Source organism: Acinonyx jubatus, chromosome X (assembly GCF_027475565.1).
Source record: "Acinonyx jubatus isolate Ajub_Pintada_27869175 chromosome X, VMU_Ajub_asm_v1.0, whole genome shotgun sequence".
NCBI lineage: Eukaryota > Metazoa > Chordata > Mammalia > Carnivora > Felidae > Acinonyx > Acinonyx jubatus.
This window is the reverse complement of record NC_069389.1, coordinates 14,835,647-14,860,342: the sequence shown is the minus strand read 5'-3', so window position 1 is coordinate 14,860,342 and position 24,696 is coordinate 14,835,647. Positions and strand designations below refer to the sequence as shown.

At 40.7% G+C, this 24,696-nt stretch overlaps 1 protein-coding gene across 3 annotated transcripts in view; it reads right to left on the bottom strand.

The window, feature by feature from the left end:
* The window catches only part of PPEF1 (protein phosphatase with EF-hand domain 1), a 108,178-nt gene that overhangs the window by 45,133 nt on the left and 38,349 nt on the right, over positions 1-24,696 (bottom strand). For all 3 annotated transcript variants that reach the window (XM_027054561.2, XM_053202127.1, XM_027054562.2), the window contains 3 exons: positions 18,455-18,618; positions 8,948-9,062; positions 5,215-5,261 (listed from right to left, as the gene is read on the bottom strand). In XM_027054561.2, coding sequence (XP_026910362.1) covers positions 5,215-5,261; positions 8,948-9,062; positions 18,455-18,618 — 326 coding nt within the window. The remainder of the gene's footprint in view (positions 1-5,214; positions 5,262-8,947; positions 9,063-18,454; positions 18,619-24,696) is intronic.

The window sequence follows — 24,696 nt, the reverse complement described above, 5'->3', positions numbered from 1 at the left end:
TGCCATGTAAATTGCTTCACTTGATGATATTTGAAGCCATATAATGTTGAGATGCCCTTTTAGCAAAGGTCTGTTACAACGTGGTATCCAGAGGAAAGAATTCTTTTCAAACCCAGATAGGATTGCAGCTGTAAATGTCTAGCTTAGTCTTAAGGTGCTCCATGGCAAAATTTTTAAGGACGACCGAATATGAAAGAAACCCAAATCTCAAAACCAATAATCGAAAGCAATCACTGGTATGAATCCCATCGGAGGAGGTGACATTCAAGACAGTCCGTTCAAGGAACTTCAGTAATTTAGCAAGTGCCTAAATCCCAGTCACTAATACATCCCACCCTGAACTGTCCTGTCTTTTCATTAGTTGACCTTCACCACTAAACTGTAAGGTCTCTGGGGCTAAAAACTGCACCGTAATCAGACTACACTGCCAACCCTTAGCAGAGTGCTTCATTCATACCCGGTGTTTAATAAATACACGTGAAAGGAATAGACTGCACATTTGCCTTTGTGTCTTCTCAGTTTTTATATAGTGCCTTGAACACTGCAAGGATCAGACAAAAGTTTATTAAATGAATAAATTAGCGGATAGGCTCGCTTTCGTGGAGGATTGGTTATAACGATACAAGTCTTGAACCAAACCAACCACTTGGATGAAAAGCAAGCAAGGCACCTCAGGGATCCTACACTGTATGGTATGCCTTTGGTTGGCCTTGGGCCAGCCCTGGCCTGCAGCCTACTCACCCTAAACCACATGAAAAGAGCCGACAAGGAAGAAATTGCCTAGCAAGACGTCAACTGAAAGATGAGTAACAATTTTCCCTTCATTCAAAGCCTGGGGGTTTCCCGGTTTCTCTTTGGGGCTGACTGAGAGGAATCGGAGCATAATATAAACTGTAGTGATTTACAGCTCCAAAAATCTCCAACGGGAGTATTTTGCCAAACTATCCTCTGCGATTCAAGTTCAATCAAAATCTGAACAAAATACATTTGGATAAATCAAATAATCCATAAGTTGCTAATTTGAATAAATTAATTAAACCATAAATTAAACAGGGGTCAGTTAAAGCACGGTCACTAGCTGCTTCTAAGTAGAAGACAGAGAGAGCCCGTGGCTTACACTGAGGTGACTCAGTCCTGCGCGCTCCTATGAATGAACCGGAGGAAAGCACCAGGCACAGGGCATTACATGTAACCAGGAATCAAAACCACATTGTTGATGCTGCGAATATTGCAGTGAGCATCGGCCACCATCACCGAAACTCTACCATTGCCTGAAGCAATCGAGAGATTGCTCAGGTCAGAGTTAACACCAGCTGTAATCCCTGCGCAGCCGCCCTTGTATCTGAGGCCACCAGGGAAACCCACCCCCCACCTCCCCTTCTCTCGCCTTATTTGTAAGATGTTCTTTCTTGCCTCCTCGTCTCTTTCCTGGCGCATTACGCTTCTCTCAACTAATCTTCCTTTAGTTTGTTTTCACGTTCTTTCATCCTCCGATACCTAAGACCCCATAGTGATACTCACTCATACCGTAAGCATTGCTGAGATGAATTTTCCAGATCACTGAAGCTTACTCCTTTAAAAACTAAAACGCGTCTTTAAATTGCTTTAACCATTTTAACTAAGGGTTTGGAAAGTGTGCCGTCTGTTCTCTTTACTTCTTAACAGAGCGCACGCCGGAGCCCCTCGACACTTTCTTGACCATGCGGGCTTGTCGATCTAAGCATCCCCTCAGGTCCTGCTGAAAAGGACGGAACTCTCTCCCCCGCATATATTTCCGACCTTGTGCTAACAGTTCTAGATCTCCTGTGCCATTTAAGAGCTCTGCTTTTCATTGTTGTCCTTGTTTCTCACTTCTGCCTTTCCCCTCCCCCTCCCTAATTGGCCGTGGGGTGGGAAGCCACACAGGCCAACTTGGACCAAGAAGGTGTCAGGATGGGAGTGATGTATGTTCATAGGTCTTTGAGTGAGGGCTCGGGGCCCGTCCGCTCAGGAAAGTTCACTGGCTTTGTGACAGCGACTTCAACAGCTCAGAGACCCTTTTTCCTTCATTGTGGGGCCGGGACCATAGGAGTGTTAAGCAAAGGTAAGTCAAGGGCACGGGAGCTCGTCCTCCGGATAGGCCGGGCGGCACTGTCATCTGCATTTGAGTAGAAACACCGTTTCCCTGTAGTCTGTGTGCCTGGTTGCAGACTGTACTCCACCCCTGCGAGCCTACCCTCAGTCCTCATTTAAACTTCGGACAAAAAACGAGACAGAAACAGGGAAAATGCTGACTTTCGCGAGTGACAGCACCCTGTGAAGGAGCTTCCTCAGACATCTCTGTGCGGCCGCCCTTTCATCTCCAGGCCTGCAACTCGGGACGCCCACCAGGCCCTTCTCGACACCATTAACCACGGCACCTTTTCAAGCTTCTTAGAGTGGAACCTTGCTGTCCTCGGTGGCCCTTCCCTCAGTTTTCCCTCTCAAACCAGGCAACTTCCAGATCCTTGTGTGCATGGTTTATCCCACATCCAAGATGCATCGTAGCTGCTTCTTGCTCACGCTTAATGAGATTCAAATTCATGGCTCCTGCAGGCTTCTGTTTTCCAAACATCCCTCTCACCTCCCTCTACCCAAATCCCTCTCAAGTGAGACCGCCCTACTCTTTTCACTGCTGGGCTCTCAGTCTGCACTTCTGGAACGCTCTCATTGGTTAACTCGCAAAATACTTCTTGCTTTCATGTGAACGCTGTATTTTCGCCTTCGGTTCTTTTTATGGTACTTCTTGCCTCCCACCTCCTCCTGTTCAGTCTTCACGTTAGCACTTTCCAGTTTCCTATGTTCCATACCGCTCTGCTGAGAGAATTCAAGAACCCCGTGGCAATTTTCTCCTTTCTCATCTGTCTACGCCAGAGTCCGTGCCCTGATCACACCTTAACATCTTCAACTACCTCTCAAGAAATTTGCTTTTCTAACTGTCTCGGAAGTCCTTTTTCTCTTTTACTTTACTCAACTGTTTTCCCTTTTATATATCTCCCCAAACCTCTAAACACATAATCGCTAGATTTTCTCTTGTGGTTGTGTCCCATATCCTCCCGCCCCCTCTTCCTTCCTTCGACCGTCACTGTCAGCAATAGCAGGACTGAACCTCCGAACATTTTATATGGTGCCGCGTATGGAGTTAAACGGACCTCATTCCCCAAACTGTGCAACTCCTTGGGGTCCTCTCACGAGTCCACTCTCCCTCCGCTGCCACAGAGTTCCAATATGGCCCATAGAATCCCCGTTTCATGGTAGATAAACTCTCCTCTGCCTTCAACTCATTCGGGAAGACCGCCCTCTGGAAATCTGGGCCTCCCTTAAGGATGCTGCTGGACTCCTGACTCATGCAGCCCTCTGGAAGGGAAGGACTCACTCCTCCACAGGATGGGTACCTCAGGGTCAGGAGCTGGGGAGGGTTCACATGCCCCTCAGAGGCGCTACGAGACCAACACTTTGCCAGCCTCAGGGAAAAGCCTCTCCTCCTTTCTAGTCCATGACCTCTGACTGGCCTTCCTTGCCCACTCCTCACCTCACAGTCCTGTGGTCAGCTCATTTAACCCACCTGCTTTCCATTTCCACATCCCCGACCTCCTCATCTCCAATATTCTCTTTCTCGCACTTCGGCTGGCCACACTCGAGACTCCACCTTGAACGTGCTCATCCCCTGGGACTATTCCTCATATAACTGCCTACCCTTCCTGCTTCCCAAGGCCCTTGCCCCCGTCAGTCTGCTCCCTCAGAAAGCATGCCAATCCTGTAGTCTACCCATCTGTCCCGGTTGGCTGGCCCATCCTGACTCCTCTTCCTTCCCTGCCCAGCTTGGGTTCTGTCACTGATCTCGGGAATTGCTCTTTAACCGGCACCCTCACCTCCCTACCAGAAAAACTTTGGGTGGACTTCCTGATGCCAACCTAAGTTCCTGGGCAGCTTCCTACTTCCTCTGCTCCCACCCTCCAGCTATCAGGCTCTAGATCCTTGCTTAGGCCTCCTGCAGTCTCAACTGAATCTTCTCCTAAGAGCAGCTCCATTCATCCACTCCTGGTTTGGCCCTCTCCATTCCCTTCTAAGCCTCCACTCCAAATGAATGAAATAAAAAAAAAAAAAAAAAAAAAAAAACCCTTGCATCTCTATCATAATCCATTACTTTAAAACATGCCTTTGAATATCTGTTATTCTATCCACAAGACAGCTTTTGTGGGGTGGCAGTTCAAGGATATTACAGCCCCCAAAAAAAAAAAATTGAGTTTCACAGAGGCTATGTGGCTTACTTAAGCTCTCACAGTATCCAAAGAGTAGAAATGATTGGCCATCATAATAATCAAAATATATTTTCTTTCAACCATCTGAGACACCTATGCTGTGCCCAGTTATTCCACACACTAGTTGTAGGGACTGACACATTGATCAAAAAGAGAGATAAAGGGGAGCACCTGGGTGGCTCCGTGAGTTGGGCATCCGACTTTTGATTTCAGCTCAGGTCATGATCTCACAGTTCATGAGTTCGAGCCCCATGTCAGGCTCTGTGCTGGTGGTGCCGACTCTGCTTGGGATTCTCTCCCTCCGCCCCCCCCCCCAAAAATAAATGAACAAACAAAAAGAGAGATAAAGAGATGACGGCGGAGGTCACCTCAAGATCACTTTTCTTCACGCATCGTCCCAGAAGCAAATATTCAGGTTTGTTATTGCTGGCTCAGAGAGAGAAATGAATCTGATCGAAGATGCAGAGAAATTCCATGCCAGCCAAGCTGCTCTCTGCCCTCTGTGTAGACCCCACAACCAAACCCCAACAAATGAACAGGAGTCACAGCTCTGGAAAAGCAACTGAGATCAGCAATGGTGAATCAGTGCGCAAAACGGATTGCTCCTCTCTGCATCCTCTGCCATCTAGACATTTCTGATGTCATAAAGACCACAAACACAATCAGGTGCAAATCGTAATGGATATACAGATAACAGTACTATTGAACAAAGACCCAGGTTAATTTTTTTAAAGACATTTGTATGAAATACACGTTAAAAAGCCAAAAGATATCCCTCTACAAATATTTCGGCTTCTTCGATGAAAAAAAAAAAAAACAAACCGTTACATACATCTGAATCTATCCATATCCCTAATAAAACTAACACTGTTATCTGCCCTGGGACTCTCCTCCCCCAGCAAAAATACAACTATTTAGCCAAATAATTATTTACCTTATAGAAGATCAAAAGAAGGTCATCCAGTTTCCCATGCAAATCACCTGCAGTGCAAATGAAAAATCACTCTTCAGTAGAAACAAGAAAACGCCCATTTTGTTACAGAATTTTTAAACAGAAATACTGCTGATATACTCCAAGCATTCTCAGGGCACTGGGGTTTTCCCCATGATGGTATGAATTCAACAACTTGTTTTTATAGCTCTCTTTTTGTCCCCTTTCCTCTGGGAGACGGCATCTGATATTACAATTACCTGTTCACTCCTACCATTTATGCAGCGCTTAGCTCACTCTGTGCCAAGCACTGCATTAAGGGTTTACGTGAATTATCCTGTTCAATCCTCACAACCGCTCTATGAGATGGGTATTGTTTTCACCATTCCTAGGTTACAAAGGAGGCTCAGAGTAGTTACCCGGTGCAAAATTACCCAGCTACCAAAGATCAGAGCTGGAATTCACACCCAACTTTACTCAAAACTCAAGCTCTTCGCGATTCTTCTGTATTGTTCATACTGTAATCTCTAGGAGAGCAGCGATAGTGTATATCAGTCGGCATTAAATCCCCAATGCCTCTCATAGTATCTGGTGCATAATAGGCACTCGATAAATGTATTTCATTGGTAAATGTACAGTTTTTTAAAGCCATGTATTAAAGAATATGCTCGAGCAATAGCATCTAAAATTTAAAACTTGTGACTTGTGGGGCGCCTGGGGGGCTCAGTTGGTTGAGTGTCCGAGTCTTGATCTTGGCTCAGGTCGTGATCCCAGGGGTCATTGGATCGAGCCCCACATCAGGCTCTGTACTGAGCATGGAGCCTAAGATTCTCTCTCTCCCTGTGCCACTCTCTCCCACTTGTGCTCTCTCTCTTTCTCAAATTAAAAAAAAAAAAATTGTGAGTTGACATCCTTTTGATGAGACAGTTACAGGAAATAGAAATGAAAGCATGGCTTTATAAAACTCAGCTAACTAAAGGACACCACATGAATATATGCAGATATTAATTAAAAATTAAGAGTGAATACATGAATATTCAAAAGCCCTATTTGGATAATTATTTCTAGGTAAAAGATCTGTCTTTCATAAGCTCTGATCATAAATTTTTATTCTTTGCATCCAACTTGATTACCAAATAGAATCTAATATAGAAATACCTTTCCTCAGGTTGCTTAAAATCCTACAACCAAAATTAGCCAAATATATGCAATGGAAGACTCCAATTATGAGAATAATTAAAATCCTGTGTCACCAGCACTTATTTATAAAATGACTATAATATTGAGAGCATATTAATGCTACTGCATACTTAAATCTCATTGCTTTCATATGATTTCATTCCAATTCTAAGGAAATAAAAGTGGAAGGACTTTTTACTTACCAATTAAATATATTTTAAAAATCATTTTATTTTCCTAATTTTCTTTAGGGGGACTTGCCCTTCAAAGATTTGGGCAGACAAAATTGTCACAGCTGGCATGATAAAAAATGAACTGGTTTCAGCATATTAGGAATTGAGGCTATAAAAATATTTTTAGCTTCTAGTTGGACAGCAATAGATAAAATATGAGGTATCACGGAAAGACAGCCACAGAGAGCAACTTCCACCGCAAAGAAAAACATGAGTGCAGGATTGGTTATCTTTGTAGCATGACTATAGACTAAAACACCTTCTATATTGCACGTGTATTGAGAACAATGTAGCGTGTTGAGATGTTCGTGTAAATAAATGCGTCTGGACACTAAAATAATGGTAAAATTTCATCACACTTTCTCTCCCTTTCCTAGTACCGTCTTCAACAGAAGAAGTTTTTGAAAAGACAGCCCCAGTTTTGAGTTTTGAATGATGACCAAATTTATCTAAGTTCAATAGGGCTCTAAGGACCGAAAATAATAAATCCTATGCTAAGGTGCTCCCTCCAGCAGTGGTGCGACACGGAAAAACGTCTGGAAACAAATGCCCAAGACGTGGAGATCTTTAAATGAATAAACTGTCCAATCAATCCATTCCCTAGTCTTTGTCTCCTGATGGAAAACGAACCATCAGAGAGATGTGTGATAGGAGATATGGGGCTGCCTCTAACCTGGGATGCAGAGGACCTGATTTTTTATTCTGACTCTGCCACTAACTAGCTGAGTGAGCTTGCGGGTGGTGGGGGAGAGTCCCCACATAGAAATTCAGGGAAGGAGGGGCTCCTGGCTGGCTTGGTCCGTGTAGCATGGGACTCTTGATCTCGGGGTTGTAAGTTTGAGCCCCATGCTGGATGTAAAGATTCCTTAAAAATAAAATCATTACAAGAGAAGAAGAAAGAAAGAAAGAAAGAAAGAAAGAAAGAAAGAAAGAAAGAAAGAAAGAAAGAAAGAAAGAAAGAAAAAGAAGAAGAAGAAGAAGGAAGGAAGGAAGGAAGGAAGGAAGGAAGGAAGGAAGGAAGGAAGAAAGAAAGAAAGAAAGAAAGAAAGAAAGAAAGAAAGAAAGAAATGCAGGGAAGGCGATACACTTTCCTCTCTGCACCTCAATTTCATCCACAAGAACAAGTGATAGACTAGTCTCAGTAAGAACCATTCAGTTCTTACACTGTGGGATTCCAGGACTCCCTTGCCCCGTAATTAATTCACGTCTTCTAGATCCTTTTACCCAAAGATAAATTTGCAGTGGCAACTGGGGGTATACTGGAAACACGTGGGAGCAGATCTCGTGTTCTGTTAAGCTTATTCCATACACTCTGGTAGCATATACAGCCCTGGCCCCACAAGCTTCATGGGTCGGCACGGCTTCCTGAGCTGCGTGGCCTCAGATTCTTAATCTCTGTGAAAAATCAGAGCCGATGAGGCTTTGAATAAAAGGCGCCCACTGCTGAGACGCATCGTCTGTTAGGCAGAGATGCGTTGGCCTCATCAGGTTCGAACTGCGTCATTAAAGATGCTTCAGAAGCCCGAGTCAGGTCGCTCTCACCACTGTCAGATGCTAGAAATGGAAATGGTTTCCCTCGATTGTCAAATCCGCTTCTACCTGACACGGTAAAAGAAACACAGGCTACACTTTGATTTGGAAAATAACAATCACTGCTTTGTAACCTAAAGGCCTAATTAGAAGTTAAGGGAACTGCTGTTCCTTCCACGCACCCCATTCTCAAACAGTTGCAAGCCTGCTGAGCACCAACTGTGTTGAATTTCAATGTGTACTGTTTCTTGAAGCAATATCCTGCCAGGCTGGCCTATATGATAACAAAATCTCCAGCCTTGTTATTTAGAAGAACAAGGAACAGATTTCTAGGACATTCCCACTCTTCTGAAAGCTGCAGAGACCAGTTGGAAAAATCTAAAACAGCAGCCAAGGGCAGAGAAGAGTTGCATCTCCACCCTGCCTGGGGCTTTTCGCCTCCCAGCCTAAGCGGCACATAGTGGCCCACCTAGGAAAAGTAATATGGAACAAAGATAATGAGAGCTAGACGGAGGGCAGGGAAGGCTTATTCCACCCATGGGTGGTTTTCCGTATTAAAATGCTGCCTGCCTTTATAAAAAGCCCTGAGTTCTTTAATTTCTCACATAATTAATTCCTGCCAGCTGGTATGCAAAACAAAGACAAGACGGGGAACTGTATTATCATGATAGATCACTCTATATTAACACTTTTCCCTTAATACAGTCCAATTTACACAGTTTTCGAGTTAAGCAAATGATGTAGAACCAAGGCGCTCCTAAATATTAATTTGGCAGCTCTGCCCTGAAACTTACCGCAGATTGTTATCTCTTTGGAAGGAGAGGTTTTTACGTGAGTGAAGTTCGGCATTTGCTTCAGGACTTTCTTGGTTTCAAATAGCACCTCTAAGACGTAACGAGCATGAAGTATCTGTGAGGGTGAGGCAGAGGAAAAATATATAATGAACTAACAAGAAAAGCATGACTACGTAGAAAGCTATAAAGGTGGAGCATATGAGCACATTTCTGGAGGCTATATTGCAGGATAATCTCTAAATTATTCTCAAAAAGGGGCGCCTGGGTGGCTCAGTCGGTTAAGCGTCCGACTTCGGCTCAGGTCATGACCTCGCGGTTCGTGAGTTCGAGCCCCGAATCGGGCTCGGCGCTGACAGCTCGGAGCCTGGAGCCTGCTTCGGATTCTGTCTTCCTCCCTCTCTGCCCCTCCCCTGCTCATGCTCTGTCTCTCTCTGTCTCAAAAATAAACATTAAAAAAATTTTAAAAAAATTATTCTCAAAAAGATTATTCTAGCACTGTGTCTGGCATATAATAAGCCCTCACTAGATATCTGCAAATTGAATGAATGAATGGCTCCTAGGACATTTGTACTTTCATGGGTTTTTTAAAATGTTTTTATCTATCTTTGAGAGAGAGCAAGCGAGAACACGTGCAAGCAGGAGAGGGACAGAGAGAGAGGGGAACAGAGGATCCAAAGAGGGCTCTGAGCTGACACCAGTGAGCCTGATGCGGGGTTTCAAGCCACGAACCACGAGATCATGACCTGAGCTGAAGTCTGATGCTCAACTGACGGAGCCACCCGGACGCCCCTACTTTCATGTTCTTAACTGACATCACCCATTCACAGAACATCTGTGATTATTCTTGGTCCTTAGGGCCCAAGAGAAGTGAAAGGGAAGAAAAAAGAGTCCCTTGCCCCAGGGAAACATGCAGACAAAAATGAATAAATAACAGAGAAGGAGGGAAAGGAGAGAGAAAGAGAGAGAGTGTGTGCAAGATGGGCCGCTTTGCATTTGTTTGGGACATCCTGCCACCTGGGATGGCAACCTGGTGGTGGCGCTGGGTTCCCAGATCTCACAAGGCAGCCAGAGCAGCCCCAAGAAACCCCTGAGCCAAGAATCCCAGGTGTGGCCCAATGTTGGGTACACAGACGTGAGAGTTTACGGAACAGCAAGTGCATTTATATACTAGTCTAAATACAAAACATATTCCAAACCCAAATAAACCATTTGGATTATCTCCTATTATGACTGTTCATCCAATTGCTCTCCTCCAATTACAGTGCTGATGACATCATTGTTTTGGACAGATTTACTCCGCTTTCTCCACTGGGCTTTTTTTTTTTTTTTTTTCATATGAAATTTATTGTCAAAGTGGTTTCCATACAACATCCACTGGGCTTTTTTTGTTTGTTTTAAATCGAGTATGTTATACTCTCTCTTTTTTTTTAATTATAAAATATTCCAAATACATAATCCCCAAAGTAATATAGCCGATACAAACTGAACAGATGCTAACACCACTTCATGGGAAAGGACTGTTTGTACCGCTTGAAATGGGGCTAGCTGAAATTGACATGTGCTGTGAGTACAAAATACACACTGGATTTCAAAGACTTATAAGAAAAAAAGAAAGTAAAATGTCTCCTTAACCACTTTTAACATGAGTACATATTAAAATGATAATAATTCCATATGTTGGATTAAATAAATTTAAAAAATTTTTTTCACTTATTTTACAGTTTTAAGTTTATTTTGTAATTTTTTTATTAAAATTTTTTTAAAAGCTTTTTTATTTTTGAGAGAAAGAGAGAGAGAGAGCGCAAGCGCAAGCGTGAGTGAGGCAGGGGCAGACAGACAGGGAGACACAGAATCCGAAGCAGGCTCCAGGCTCTGAGCTGTCAGCACAGAGCCCAATGTGGAGCTCGAACCCACAAGCTGTGAGATCATGACCTGAGCCGAACTCAGACGCTTAACCGACCGAACCACCCGGGCACCCCTATGAAGTTCATTTTTAAAAATAATCTCTACACCCAGTATGTTTTTACTTTTTTAATGTGACTACTGGAACATTTTAAATTATGTATGTGGCTCACATTATATTTCTCCTGGACAGTACTGGTTTAGATTATTAAAGGCTGAGAGAGGGGTCATATCTACATATTGTTCGGATACTGCTTTGGATATGGGATTCAGAACAGATGGAATCCTTTATTCCCTTGGAACAATCTGGCTCAGTGTCTTAAAATTTCTATTTGCAGAGCTATTAAAATACTAAAACTATTTTCTAACCCAGACCCCCAAAACATGACTTAAGTTTGGACAATTTTGATGATCAAATATATTTTTTAAGGACACGGATCAGGATTTTAGGCAATGTGAGAATCAGGAGGAAAGGGAAATTCGCCCTGGATGGAGATTAGTGGAGAGACCTGTATTTCCTGCCTCTCCAAGACCTAATGAACTGTTAAAGATCTTCTCCACAAAAGCATTGGAAATCCATTCAATCCACAACTTGAGTCAAATCTTGAATGTCAACTTTCCTTTAGCCACATTTTAAGGAAATTTTAAGGAACAGGCAAAACACCTTAAACCAATGACTTATTTCAGTTTGCACATTTAGTCTATTGATTCCCAACGTTGCACTTAACTTGCCACTGCAGATTTTCTGGTCTATTTGCAGCATTAATCAGAGTAAGCGCTGTCTGAAAAGGCAGTTTTGTTTTGTTTTGTTTTTTTAGTGAAAAAACATTGAGGATATGCTATGACAGAAAGATCCTAATATTAAAATAGTTTTTCTGGGGCCTTTTAAAAAAAAAAACAACTTTTTTTTTTTTTTTACCTTTTTTATTAGTAGTTTTTTTGTTGTTGTTTGTTTGTTTTAAGTAATCTCAACACCCAACCTGGAACTCAAATTCACAACCCCGAGATCAAGAGTCACACACTCTATGGACTGAGCCAGCCAGGGGCCCCTGGGCCCATTTTCAACTGGCTAACATCACTTGTCTAATATCAGTACTTGCTTACAACGCTGTCTTTCAGTAACATTATAATTGTGTTTATAGTTACAATATTAAATACTCAAAAGAGTTAACTTACATGTTGGTTTCCACATTTACAAAGATAAACAGCAACTTAAAATATTCATATTCTTTTAGAGATATTGAAGTAGGAAAATATTACTTTTAAAGGATGTTTATTTTTATGAAAGAGTAAGTTTTCAAATGAAAAAAGTTCAATTTTTTAGTTGAAATAAAAAGTTAAATAGTAAGAAGGAGTATAACTGAAAAGTAATTTTCCTTCTTCCATGGGCCAGTCCCTAAAAACAGCCTATGTTAAGAGTGTCTTGAATATCTTTCCAGAACATATTCTATGCGTTTGCAGGCATATAAAAATTAATATAACCAGATGTGAGTAGGCAATATTAATATATGTTATGATATATTCTTTTCTATAAATATATAATCCCTCGAACAAAACGTGGGGTATATTCACACAAAGGAATGTTATTCAACTGAAAATAGGAATAAGAAATTGACACATGCTAAAACATGGATGTACCTTGAAAACATTTTGCCAAGCGGAAGCCATATACAAAAGGCCACATGTTATATGATTCCATTTGTATGAGATGTCCAGATTAGGCAAATTTGTAGAGCCAGAAGGTAAATTAGTGGTTACCAGGGGCTAGGGAGAAGAGGGAATGGGAAGTGACTGCTTGATGGGTACAGGGTTTTGTTTTGGGGTGATGAAATGTTCTGGAACTAGGTAGTGGTAATGGCTGCACAACATGTTGAATAAACTAAAAACTGCTAAATTGCACACTTAAAAATAGTTACAATGATCTATCTTATATTATGTGAATTTTATCTTAATTTTTAAAAGTATACATATATTTACAAATGGGAGCACACTGTACCTTGAAACTTTGATTCTTCCCTTAACAACATAATTTTTTCATTTTTATAAAGTCAGAATTATTGATCTTTTCTGTTATAGATCCTTGGATTTTTGTCACATCTTTTATCTCCTGGAACATATTAGGCATATTTATTTTCAACTCTGAGTCCAATAATGCCATTATCAAAATATTGGTCCTTTTCCATCATTTGTTGTTTGCCTCCGCTTTCTGTCATGAATCTTGTATCCCCCTATGCCTTGTGGGCATATTTGTATAAAGTTAATATTTGTATAAAGTTCTGGACATTGTACATGAAAACTTGAAGAAATAATTTGAGGCCACCTTTCTTCTAGAGAGGATTTACTTTTTCTTTTGGCAGGTGGCTAGGAACACCAGCTATCTAGGATAATCTCAATTCAATTTCAGGAATTAGATGATTCAAAGTTTTGCTTCAATCCCTATACAATCAGTCTACTTCTAGTTCGCCCTTACTCCTGGGGTATGCCCGCAGGGTCCTAACCTAAGAAATGAGGGTTTGGGGGTAATGTCAGAGAAAATAATGGAATAGGTAGCTCCCAGGTCCTATCCCTCCATAGAAACACTGAAAACTCAAGCCAAAAAACTGTCAGAATCAACCTTCACAGAACTTTGGTTAACAACGTTTACAGCAGCCCAACAAATCAAAACGAATCAAAAAGAAGGCAACTTAAAAAAGGCAGTGCAAGCAGGAAGTAAAGGCTAAAACAGGTTTGTAAACAGTCTAGCTAAGTAGTGAAGGAGTGTACCAACACAGAGGCCATCTTGCCTCTCTCTCTCTTTCTCTCTCTCTCTCTCTCTCTCGTTCTATCTCTGGTGCCTGGTGTTCAAGGAAATCTCTGTCAACACAAGCTGAAGACAAAATAAAAGAACACCCCACTCAACAAGAGCAGGCTACACATTTTTTAACAAGAACACATGGAACATTCTCTAGGATAGACCAGATGTTAGGCCGCAAAACAAGTCTCGATAAATTTAAAAAGATTGGGATCATGTAAAATATCTTCTCTGAACACAATGGAATAAAACTTGAAATCGGTAACAGAAGGAAAACTGAAAAATTCACAAATACGTAGAAATTAAACAACATACTCCTTTTTTAATGTTTATTTATTTCTTTTCGAGAGAGAGAACAGGGGAGGGGCAGAGAGAGAGAATCCCAAGTAGGGCCCATGCTGTCAGCGCAGAGCCTGATGCAGGGCTCAGTCTCACAAACCATGAAACTATGACCTGAGCTGAAATCAAGAGTTGGACGCTTAACCAACTGAGCCAGCCAGGTGCCCCTAAACAACATACTCAAACAGTCGATGGGTCAAAGAAGAAATCATAAAGGATATGAGAGACCACTTTGAGATGAACAGAAATGAAAATGCAACACACCAAAATGTATGGGATGGCAGCAAAAGCAATGTTCAGAGAGAAATTTACATTAAAACAAAGAAAGTTCTCAAATGAAAAGCCTAACTTGACACTAAGGAACTAGAAAAGGAAGAATAAACTAAACCAAAAGCTAGCAGAGGAAGAAAATAAGGATTAGAGTTCAGATAAATGAAATAAATAACAGGAAAACAATAGAGAGAATCAACAAAACCCAAAGTTGGTTCTTTGAGAATATCAACAAAATTGACAAACCTTCAGCTGGAACGACAAAGAAAAACAAAGAGAGGAAATGCAAATAACTATAATCAGACATGAAAGTGAGGACGTTACCACCAACCTTAAAGAAACAAAAAGAACGATAAGAGAATATTATGAATAGTTATACACTACCAAATTAGATAAATTAGATGAAATGGACAAATTCCTGGAAACACACAAATTCCCAAAACTGATTCAAGAAGAAATAGAAAATCTGAACAGATCTAGGACAAGTAGAGATTGAATCAGTGATCAAACATTCTAGCAAAGAAAAGTCCAAGGGCAGCTTCACTGGTAAACTCTACTGAACATTTAAAGCTTTAACACCAATCCTTCTAAAACTCTTCCAAAACACTGAGGGAGAAGACACAATTCCTAACTCATTCTAGAAGGCCAATACTATCCTGATATCAAAGCCAGATAAAGACACCACAAGAAACTACATACCAATATCCCTTATGAACAAAATGCAAAAAACCTCAACAAAATAGCAGCAAACAAACCCCAACAAAATTTTAAAAAGAATCATTGACCTTGACCCAGTGGGATTTATTTCAGGAATACAAGGCGGTTCAACACAGACACAAAATTAATCAGTGTAATAACACACATTAATAGAGTGAAGGAAAAAACACATGATCCTTTCAATTGATGCAAAGTATGTGACAACATCTAACAGCTTTTTATGATAAAGCCACTCAGAAAACCAGGAATAGAAGAAAACTTCAACGTGATGAAAGGCATCTATGAAAAACCCACAACTAGCATCAAACTCAATGGTAAAAGACCGAAAGCTTTCCCACTAAGATCAAGAGTAAGACGAGCATGCCTGCCCTCACCACTGCTATTCAACATTGTACTGAAAGTTCTAGCCAGAGCAATTAGGAAAAAAAGAGAGAGAGAGAGAGAGAGAGAGAAATGGCATCTAAATCAAAAAGGAACAACTAAAGCTATCTCTACTCTCAAATGACACGATCCCGTAGATGGATTATTTCAAAATACACACACACACAAACTACTAGAGCTAATAAATGAATTCAGCAAAGCAAAGTGGCAGAGTAAAAGCTCAACCCACAAAACCAGTTCTCTTTCTATATACCAACAATGAGCAATCCAAAAGGGAATTAAGAAAGCAATCCCTTTTCACAACAGTAATCAAAAGAATAAACTACCAAGGAATACATTTAAGGTAGTGAAACACTTGTGCGCTGAAAACTAGAAAACATGGCTGAAAGCAATCAAAGATAACCTAAATAAATGGAAACACATCCTGTGTTTATGAGGTGGAAGACTTAATATTGTCATGATGGTAATACTAACCAACGTGATTCACGGATTCAATGCAGCCCCTACCAAAATCCCAATGAGCTTTCTTTGCAGAAATGGAAACGCCAATCCTCAAGTTCACTGCAAGGGAACCCAAATGCCAAAATCCTATGGAAAAAGAACTAAATTGAAAGATTCATAGTTCCTGATTTCAAAACTTACTACAAAGTTACAGAAATCAAGACAATGTGGTAGTGGCATAAGGATAGACACATACACAAATGGAATCGAACTGGGAGTCCAGACATAAAACAACACATCTAAGGTCTACTAGCTCTCAACGAGGGTATCAAGACCACTCAGCGCAGGGAAGGAACAGACTCTTCAAAAAAAGGTGCTGGGATTTAGGCACTTGCTAAATTACTGAAGTTCCTTGAACGGACTGTCTTGAATGTCACCTCCTCCGATGGGATTCATACCAGTGATTGCTTTCGATTATTGGTTTTGAGATTTGGGTTTCTTTCATATTCGGTTGTCCTTAAAAATTTTGCCATGGGTTTGAAAAGAATTCTTTCCTCTGGATACCACGTTGTAACAGACCTTTGCTAAAAAGGCATCTCAACATTATATGGCTTCAAATATCATCAAGTGAAGCAATTTACATGGCATTAGTTAGGTTTATTTTTAGATTTTATTTTCTGAAAAGGTTAATTTTAATCAGCCACTTTTGCTTAATTAGAGTGACCGATTTGAAATACTTCATTCAGAGCCTTAATTAGCCTTGCTACCTCGTGCCATATACAGAAAGTAACTGAAAGTGTTTCATGAACTAAATGTAGAGCTAAAACTATAAAATTCTTAAAAGGAAAAAGAAGGGGTAAATCTTCATGACCTTGGATCTGGCCATGGCTTCTTAGATATAACACCAAAAGCACAAACAACCAAAGGAAAAAATAGATAAATTGGACTTCATCAAATTAGAAACTTCCGTGAATCAAAGGACATTATCAAGAAAGAGAAAAGACAATCTACAGAATGAAACAAAATTTTCAAACCATGTATCGGATAAGGGATTTGTATCCAGAATATATAAAGAACTCAAATAACTCAATAATAAAAAGACAAATAACATGATTTTTAAATGGGCAAAAGATATGAATAGACATTCCTCCAAAGAATGTGTACAAATGTCCAGTAAACAAGAAAAAATGCTAAACATCTGCAGTCATTGGGGAAACGCAAATCAAAACCACAATGAGATACCACTTAACACACAACTAGGATGGCCATAACAGAAATAAAATTAAAAAGAAAAAACAAAAGCAAATAACAAGTGTTGGCAAAAAATGTGAAAAAATCGGAACCCTCCCACGTCACTGGTGGGAAGGTAAAATGGCACAGCCACTGTGGAAAAGAGCGTAGCGATTCCTCAGAAAGTTAAACAGAGTTACCATATGACCAAGCAGTTCTGCTCCTAGGCACATATATTCAACAGAACTGAAAACGTGTTTATACAAAAACTTGTAAGTGAATACTTGTTTAATTTTTTCACGTTTATTTTTGAGAGAGAGAGACAGCGTGTAAGTGGAGGAGAGGCAGAGAGAGAGGGAGACACAGAATCTGAAGCAGGCTCCAGGCTCCGAGCTTGTCAGCACAGAGCCCGATGCGGGGCTCGAACTCACAAACAGTGAGATCGTGACCTGAGCCGAAGTCGCCTGAGCGACCCAGGCGCCCTGTAAGTGAATGTTACTTCATGAGAGCCAAAAGGTAGAAAAAAATCCCAATGTCCATCAGTGACAAATGAATAAATGAAATGTGGTATATCCATATAACCGAATATATATATCCACATAACATGCGTAGCAATAAAGGAGAAGTTAAACATGCTATGACATGAATGGACATGAATGTACCTTAAAAACACGCTAAGTGAAAAAGCCAGACCCAAGCGGCTACATATTACGCAATTCCATTTGTATGAAATGTCCGAGAGAGACAAATCCCCAGAGACAGAAACTAGACTAGCGATTGCCAGGGGTGAAGGAGAAGGGAATGGGAATGGGTATGGCATTTCTTTGTGAGGTGACAAAAATGTTCTGGAATCAGATATTGGTGAGGGTTGTGTAGTTTTGTGAATATACTAACAATCTCTGAATTGTACACTTTATTTTTAATTGAAGAATTGTTGACACACAATGTTACATTAGTTTGAGGTGTAGGACAGTGATTCGACAAGTCTACACGTTACCCTGTGCTCCCAAGTGTACTTACCATCTGTCACCATACAACACCATTACAACACCATTGACTATATTCCCTAGGCTGTAGCTTTTATCCTCACGACTTACTCCATAACTGAAAGCCTGGATCTCCCAGTCCCTTTCGCCCATGTTGCCCATCCCCTCACCCTTAAACCACTCACCTTAAAATGATGCATTTTATGACATATGAATTATAGCTCAGAAAAAGAAAAAAAGGGAATGCAGTGAGCCTATAGATAGGAGATTTCTGTACATCCGAGGAGACTTCGGTTCAATAGGTGAAGCAAAGCAGAGGATAACTCTCAGTATGAAGCTTTTCCCCAAGAGAACGCATTTCTGCTGCAGTATTTTCATCCGTTCATTCAACGGATGGTCACTGAGCACATGTTATGTACAAGAATCAGGGCGGTATCTGCTTCCACTTGCCTGTTGTTGCTTGAAGGCGTCAACAAGTAGGTCAATATCAGTAAAGGTGAGAGGAAACTGCAGTCGAGGACCGTTATAGGAGTTTGGGACGTCTACAAATGCGACATAGTCCTGTCTATCCTTGTAGTCCTGGAGGGTGCTACCGAAAAGTCGAGCAGCTATTTCTGGAAAAGGAAAGACATTACCATACTTAAATTCAATCGATACCTTGTTGAATATCGAGCCTGTGTAAGGCACTGTGCTACATGTTATGAATACCAAGATATCTCACATATAACCATGAGGAAGGATCTGTTCTCAGATCATTAGGTATATTCACATGAATCACCCTCCTCCCTTCCTGAGTGGATACTGTATCAAAGCAGTGAATTGATTGGTGGAGAGGAAAAGGAGAAACACAGGGAAAACTGGTCAGCCGAGGTACTCTGATGCTCTGAAACTACCTTTACCTTTTTTGCCCACTCTTACATCTTGGATTTTTACAAATAGTGCTGAAAACATAACAGTGCGTTGTATTTGATTCAAACATCTGTGCTATTCATGATCTACAGAAAATTAAACTGCAATATTCAGTTTTTCCCGTGAAACACTTCAAACTTTACCTGGCTGTAATCGATTTGTTTCTCTCTTCAGATAGAAACAGATTTTTTTGGTGTGATTTTTTTTCTTCTTGTTAACAAAGCAAATAGAGTTAGATGACGAACCACAGGCAGAAATACCCAAAGGGCCTCTCATTCAGAGACACATTTCTACGTTAACAGATTGTTTGCACTGCCCCTATCAGTAGGGGCTGAGACTCAGAGTCCCTTTCTTGCTAGACTGCCTATGAAATAGCCAGCCCAAGTACAGAAACCTGGCCAATTCAGGTGGAGAAAGATGAAAGGGGATACGGTATAGACTGATTGCAAAAGTGACTCCAATTGTCCCTCCCAACTCCTAGACTTGCTCTTTTGCACGTGATTTGCAGTTACTCTCACCAAAGTCTACAAGCCTTGCGTGCTTCCATGTTCTCTCTTTTGAACCCATGCGACTACCAAAAAGCCCAAGCTAGTCTGATGAAAGCTCCAAGACTATGGGGAGCAAAACGGAGTCACCCCAGTCAAGGCCATCCTAGATCAGTCATTAGCCAGCTGATCTCCGAATACATGGGTGAATTCTAGCCAAGACCTGAGAAAAACCACCAAATCAAGCCTGCCAAGATCAGGAGAAGCACTCAGATAACCTGTAGATTTGTGGGCAAAAAGAAATGTCCCTTAACCTGCCACCGAGCTATTGTGGTTGTTTAACACACAGTATTATTTCCTTAATAGATAACCGCTACAGAAGATGACGATGTACACTTCAACTCATGAGCATTGAATTGCTACCAAGCCCATCAATCAGAAGTTCTGTGCAAGAAGTTTCTATATTTTTGAATATTTAGAGTGGACATGTTTGGAAGGTGTGACGTTAGCTGATGTAAATAGAATACGTTTTTTGTTTTTTTCCACGATCCATTTGTGCTGAGAGATGACAGTTAAGAACTAAAGTTGAAAACTTTTTTCTAAAATAAGTCATATTTGGTAACTTAAACACGCTTACTAAGTTATTGTATACTCCAATACTTCTTTGGTGGTGGTTGATGATGTTTTATAAGAAGTTAAATTTAGGAATAATAATGTCTGTCTTCAGTGTGGCCCAGCACAGGGTATTTTTCTCATTTGGATTTGATTTGAGATTTGAGAATAACTTAATTATTCCATTTTATGTTTGAAAATTAGAAACGCAGAGGAGCTTGGTAAATTTTATCTCAGATTCCACTCTGCAAGCAGTGAAGCCTAAATACTCCAGTTAACCGTCTTAACGACCATACCGCTCCATTCTTAGAGAGAAATCTTCCTAACTCTATACATGAAAATATCGGGCTCCTCTTGGGCAAACAACAACAACAAGGAAAAATAAAAAGAGCCCCACCAGCCTCACTAGATTACCTTATAACTGACTTATTGAGTAAACCCAACTGCGTGAAGTACAAGCATGAAATGATTTTCTTTTCCCAATCACTGCCTTCACCTATGCTCTGTCCACTCCCCCTTTCTCATCAGCTGGCACATCAAGCCAATTGCATCAGTTCCAGTCATTAAAATGCAGTCTTGTTTTTTAGGAACAAAATTAAAATATTGCTTTTCTTCTTTAAAATGCACCAAAAAAGCTTGGTCTGGCCCTTCTTTCCATACATTCGTTGACCTCCAATCCTTACAAGTTCCATCTCCCTACACCAATTCTTAGAAAAAGCTACCCAAAATGAAATATCAGTAAACATCAAATCGTGGCCCTTTTTTTAAAAATCATAATCCTTTTGCTGATTTTTAGCCACATTAAAAAAAATAACATAGATCCTCTTCCTAATATGGTAGCTAAGGAGGATCATAATACGAACACAATCAAAAGCTTCAACAGTTCAAAGGCAAGTACTGTGGGCTGTAACTATTATAACTAATAAGAGTAATTTAATGAATGCCAACAATACATGAAGATTTGTGCAACACGTAATTTGAATGAATCCTTACCTATTTGATTCACAATTCTGTCAACATGAATCTAAACTAATTAAATATAATGAAATCTCGAATTATAACCAAATGATACCTTTACAAGTTGTTCTAAAGAAAACGCCTCAAAAATACCCCACCACGTATAATTGTTTCTTTTTCCCAGTAAAACTCAAAATCTGGACAGGGAAAATTTTAAAGCCCACAATTAAACACACACACACACACACACACACACACACACACACACATTTCTGCCTCTGCCACCCACGTGTCACTTTGAAAACAAGCTCCAAATATGGCTAGGGGGGAAAAAGCACCAATTGAACTGCATTTATAGTTATTTCATTCCTCAAATATGAATCCGGATTAAGAGCAGTGACTACCGGATAGAAAGATGCAAAAATAACATTACTTGTGACCAGTGTGATTAAATATCCATACTCACGAAAATCAATTGAGAAACTCCCAGAACTGACAGGATCGATACTACAGAGGTTTAAGCACAGTGGTCTGAACCACAGCTTTACCACTGCTGAGACGCATAACCTCGGGAGGTTACTTCCTAAGCCTCAACATTCCCATCTGACAAAAGGGAATGATAACACTAGCAGTCTCAGTGGTTTGTCATGCAGACTAAATGAAATATTTAAAGCACTTAAAAGACATGGCACACGGCAAACATTTAACAAATGCCAGCAATAATAATTTCATTAACATTGTTATTCGACAGGAGCACAATACAAACAGGTATGAATCAAAGGCTTGTTAAAGACTACCAAGAATCACCGGGGAGACAGAATGGGGAAAATAACCTATTGACCATAACAACAAAAAGTATAAAATAGCTGGGTCTGATAGGACGTTTTGGCCGAGCGGGGAAGCAGAAAGAATAGTCAAAACAACACTTGCGCACACTCCATCACACTCCCCACTTCCATCAAGCTCTAGTTTAAACCTACTGTTACGTACAGCGGCTGCCGCTCTCTACCTGTGCGGTGGATGTGTCAAGTCTCCCCATCAAGTCCTAGGAACTGGTTTGAGCAACTAAGTAGTAGGACGCAGGAATGAATTGCTTCCAGGTCACCTCCCACCGGCGCAACACCCAGAATGTCTCCGCCAACCCTGTGCCTCAGAGTTCAAACCATTATTCCGGAAATGTGAAGTGATCTTCTGGTCCCTAAATATACCCCACTTAGGGTCACAGCCCTTCTGCCAAACAGGCCTTGGGGGACGTTGTGTGGAGCCATCCCACCAAAGAGGGCCATCAGAAAGCAACCTACAGTAATGCACAGCACAGTGACCCTAGTCAACAATCCTCTTTTGGGTGCTTGAAAGTTGCTAGGAGTACATTTTTAAAGTTCTTGCCATGCACAAAAGAATTGTAACTGTGAGATGAGGGGAGTGTTAACTAACCTTATTGTGGTAATCATTTCATAATATACACGTATGTGAAATCACCACATTGTATACCTTAAATTTATACATTGTTATGTGCCAATTATATTTCAATAAAGCTGGAACACTTTTTAAAGGAAATAACCTACAGAACTAATCTGTACATCAATTTTTCTGTTATGTCAATAATCAGATCAGTAAGATTCAAGGACTCTATAATAGAGAGATGTATAAGAGAAACGACAGCCTAGAAATATGCCCTATTACACATTTTTTAATGAATACACGATGAAGGAGGTACTATAAACCATGGTGAAAAGGTACATTACCAGAAATATTGTGGGAAAAATTGGTTAACTGCTTGGACATTGTCTTTTTAGCTGTGGTTTTAAATTGTTTTCAACCACGAGGCATCCAAATTTCCTTTTTTAGCTTAATATAAAAAATCCAAAATGTATGAAGTGCTAAAATTTTTAAAAGCCAAACCATAAAAAAATCTAGAAATACAGGCATAGCGATCCACATTTTAAATATTTCAAGGCCTTCTAAGTTTAAAAGTAGGGATGCACAAAGAAAAAGATATTTAGACTTGAAAGGTATTTTAAATAATTAATGGGTAAAAATTTCCTAAACCTGATGGAAAATACCAACCTAGATATCACAGAAGCTCGGCAAACCCCACACAGCGAAAATATAAATGAACCCTCATCAAGACACATTGTACTTAAAGCCCTATTCTCCAATGTTACTTAGATTAGTTTGTTTCTTCACCACCTCCATGAGGTGATTTTGTTACTCGTTTGTAATACGGTGAACTTCATTTGTCACTGTGTGTGTTCTATTTTGGTACGTTCAGAGGAATGTTACTCCTCCCTCAGTCCTCTACCCAACTCTCCCATTCCTTTTCCCCTATTCCCACCCATCCACTCATCCCCTGTAGGTAAACAATGTCATTAGTTTCTGATTCATCCTATAGGTTTCTCCTGTATTTATTTTTGCACAAATGCACACACACACATTGATACCAGGCGAAGACTTCTCAATTACGATGCAGAGAGCACTAACCATAAAGAGAAAAAAAAAATTGTACTACATTAAAATCAAGAATGTCTGTTATCATCGAAAGACAGCATTTAAAGATTGGGGAGACAAAAGGCAAAGACTAGGAGAAGATATTTGCAACATGTTTCTCTAACAAAGGTTCATATTCTCGTATTTAGAATACTTGGATACTCTTCAAAACTGGTAAGAAAAAAAGTGGCTAACCCAATAGAAAGATGGAAGGAGACCTGAACAGGCACTTCACCAAACAGGATGTTCATATGGCCAATAAATACACAAAAAGGCACACAATTTCGACGCTCACCAAGGAAACACAAATTAAAGCAGAAATGTGACACTACATACCTGGCAGAATGGCCAAAATGAAAAGGACAGACAACTCCAAGTGTTGAAGAGAACGGAGAGCAACTGGAACTATCATCCACTGGTGGCAATATAACTTGGTACAATAATTGTATAAGACGGTTTGTCAGTATCTAATAAAGCTGGACATACGCATGCCCTGTAACCCAAAACTTCCACTCCTGGGTGGCGGTCCACCTTTATCCTGGCCCCCAGTGCATCACCCCTCTTTGTGTGTGCATCCCTTTACTGTAGAATGCCACTGCTTCCCCTGGCAAGAGCCGAAGCTCTCCTAACCCTGTGAATCTGTGGCTGCCCTTGTGACCTGCTGTGACCGACAGAATACGGCAGAACTGATTTTGTGTGAGTTCCAAAGAATAGGCCTTAAAGGCGTCGTAGCTTCTGCCTTTGTCCTCTTGGGATCCAGCTACTGGGTAAAGAATTCCGGGATATCCCGCTAGACAGAAAGAATTGAGGTACCTAAGTTCAGAGCCAACACCAAAGTCCCGGCCACGCGAGTAGGCCCACCTAGACCTCCCTACACAGCCCAGCTAGGTTGAGTGAGGCTGAGTGACACCACATGGAACAAAGACATGCCATCCCCACTGAGCCCTGTTCAACTGCGTGATCCATAGAATCACAAGGAGTTAAATGGTTGCTGTTTTTAAGCCACTAAATTTGGGGGTGCTTTGTTATGCAGCAATAGATAACTGAAAAAAATGGTCTGTATGTTCACCGAAAAGGACATGCACAAGAATGTGCATAGCAGTACCATTTAAATTACCCAAACTGCAAACAACCCAAATGTCCATAAACAACAGAACGGATCAGTGTTGGCATATTCATAAAGTGAAGTATTATTCAGCAATGAGAATGACCAAATTGCAACAGCGTGGATGACACTCGCAA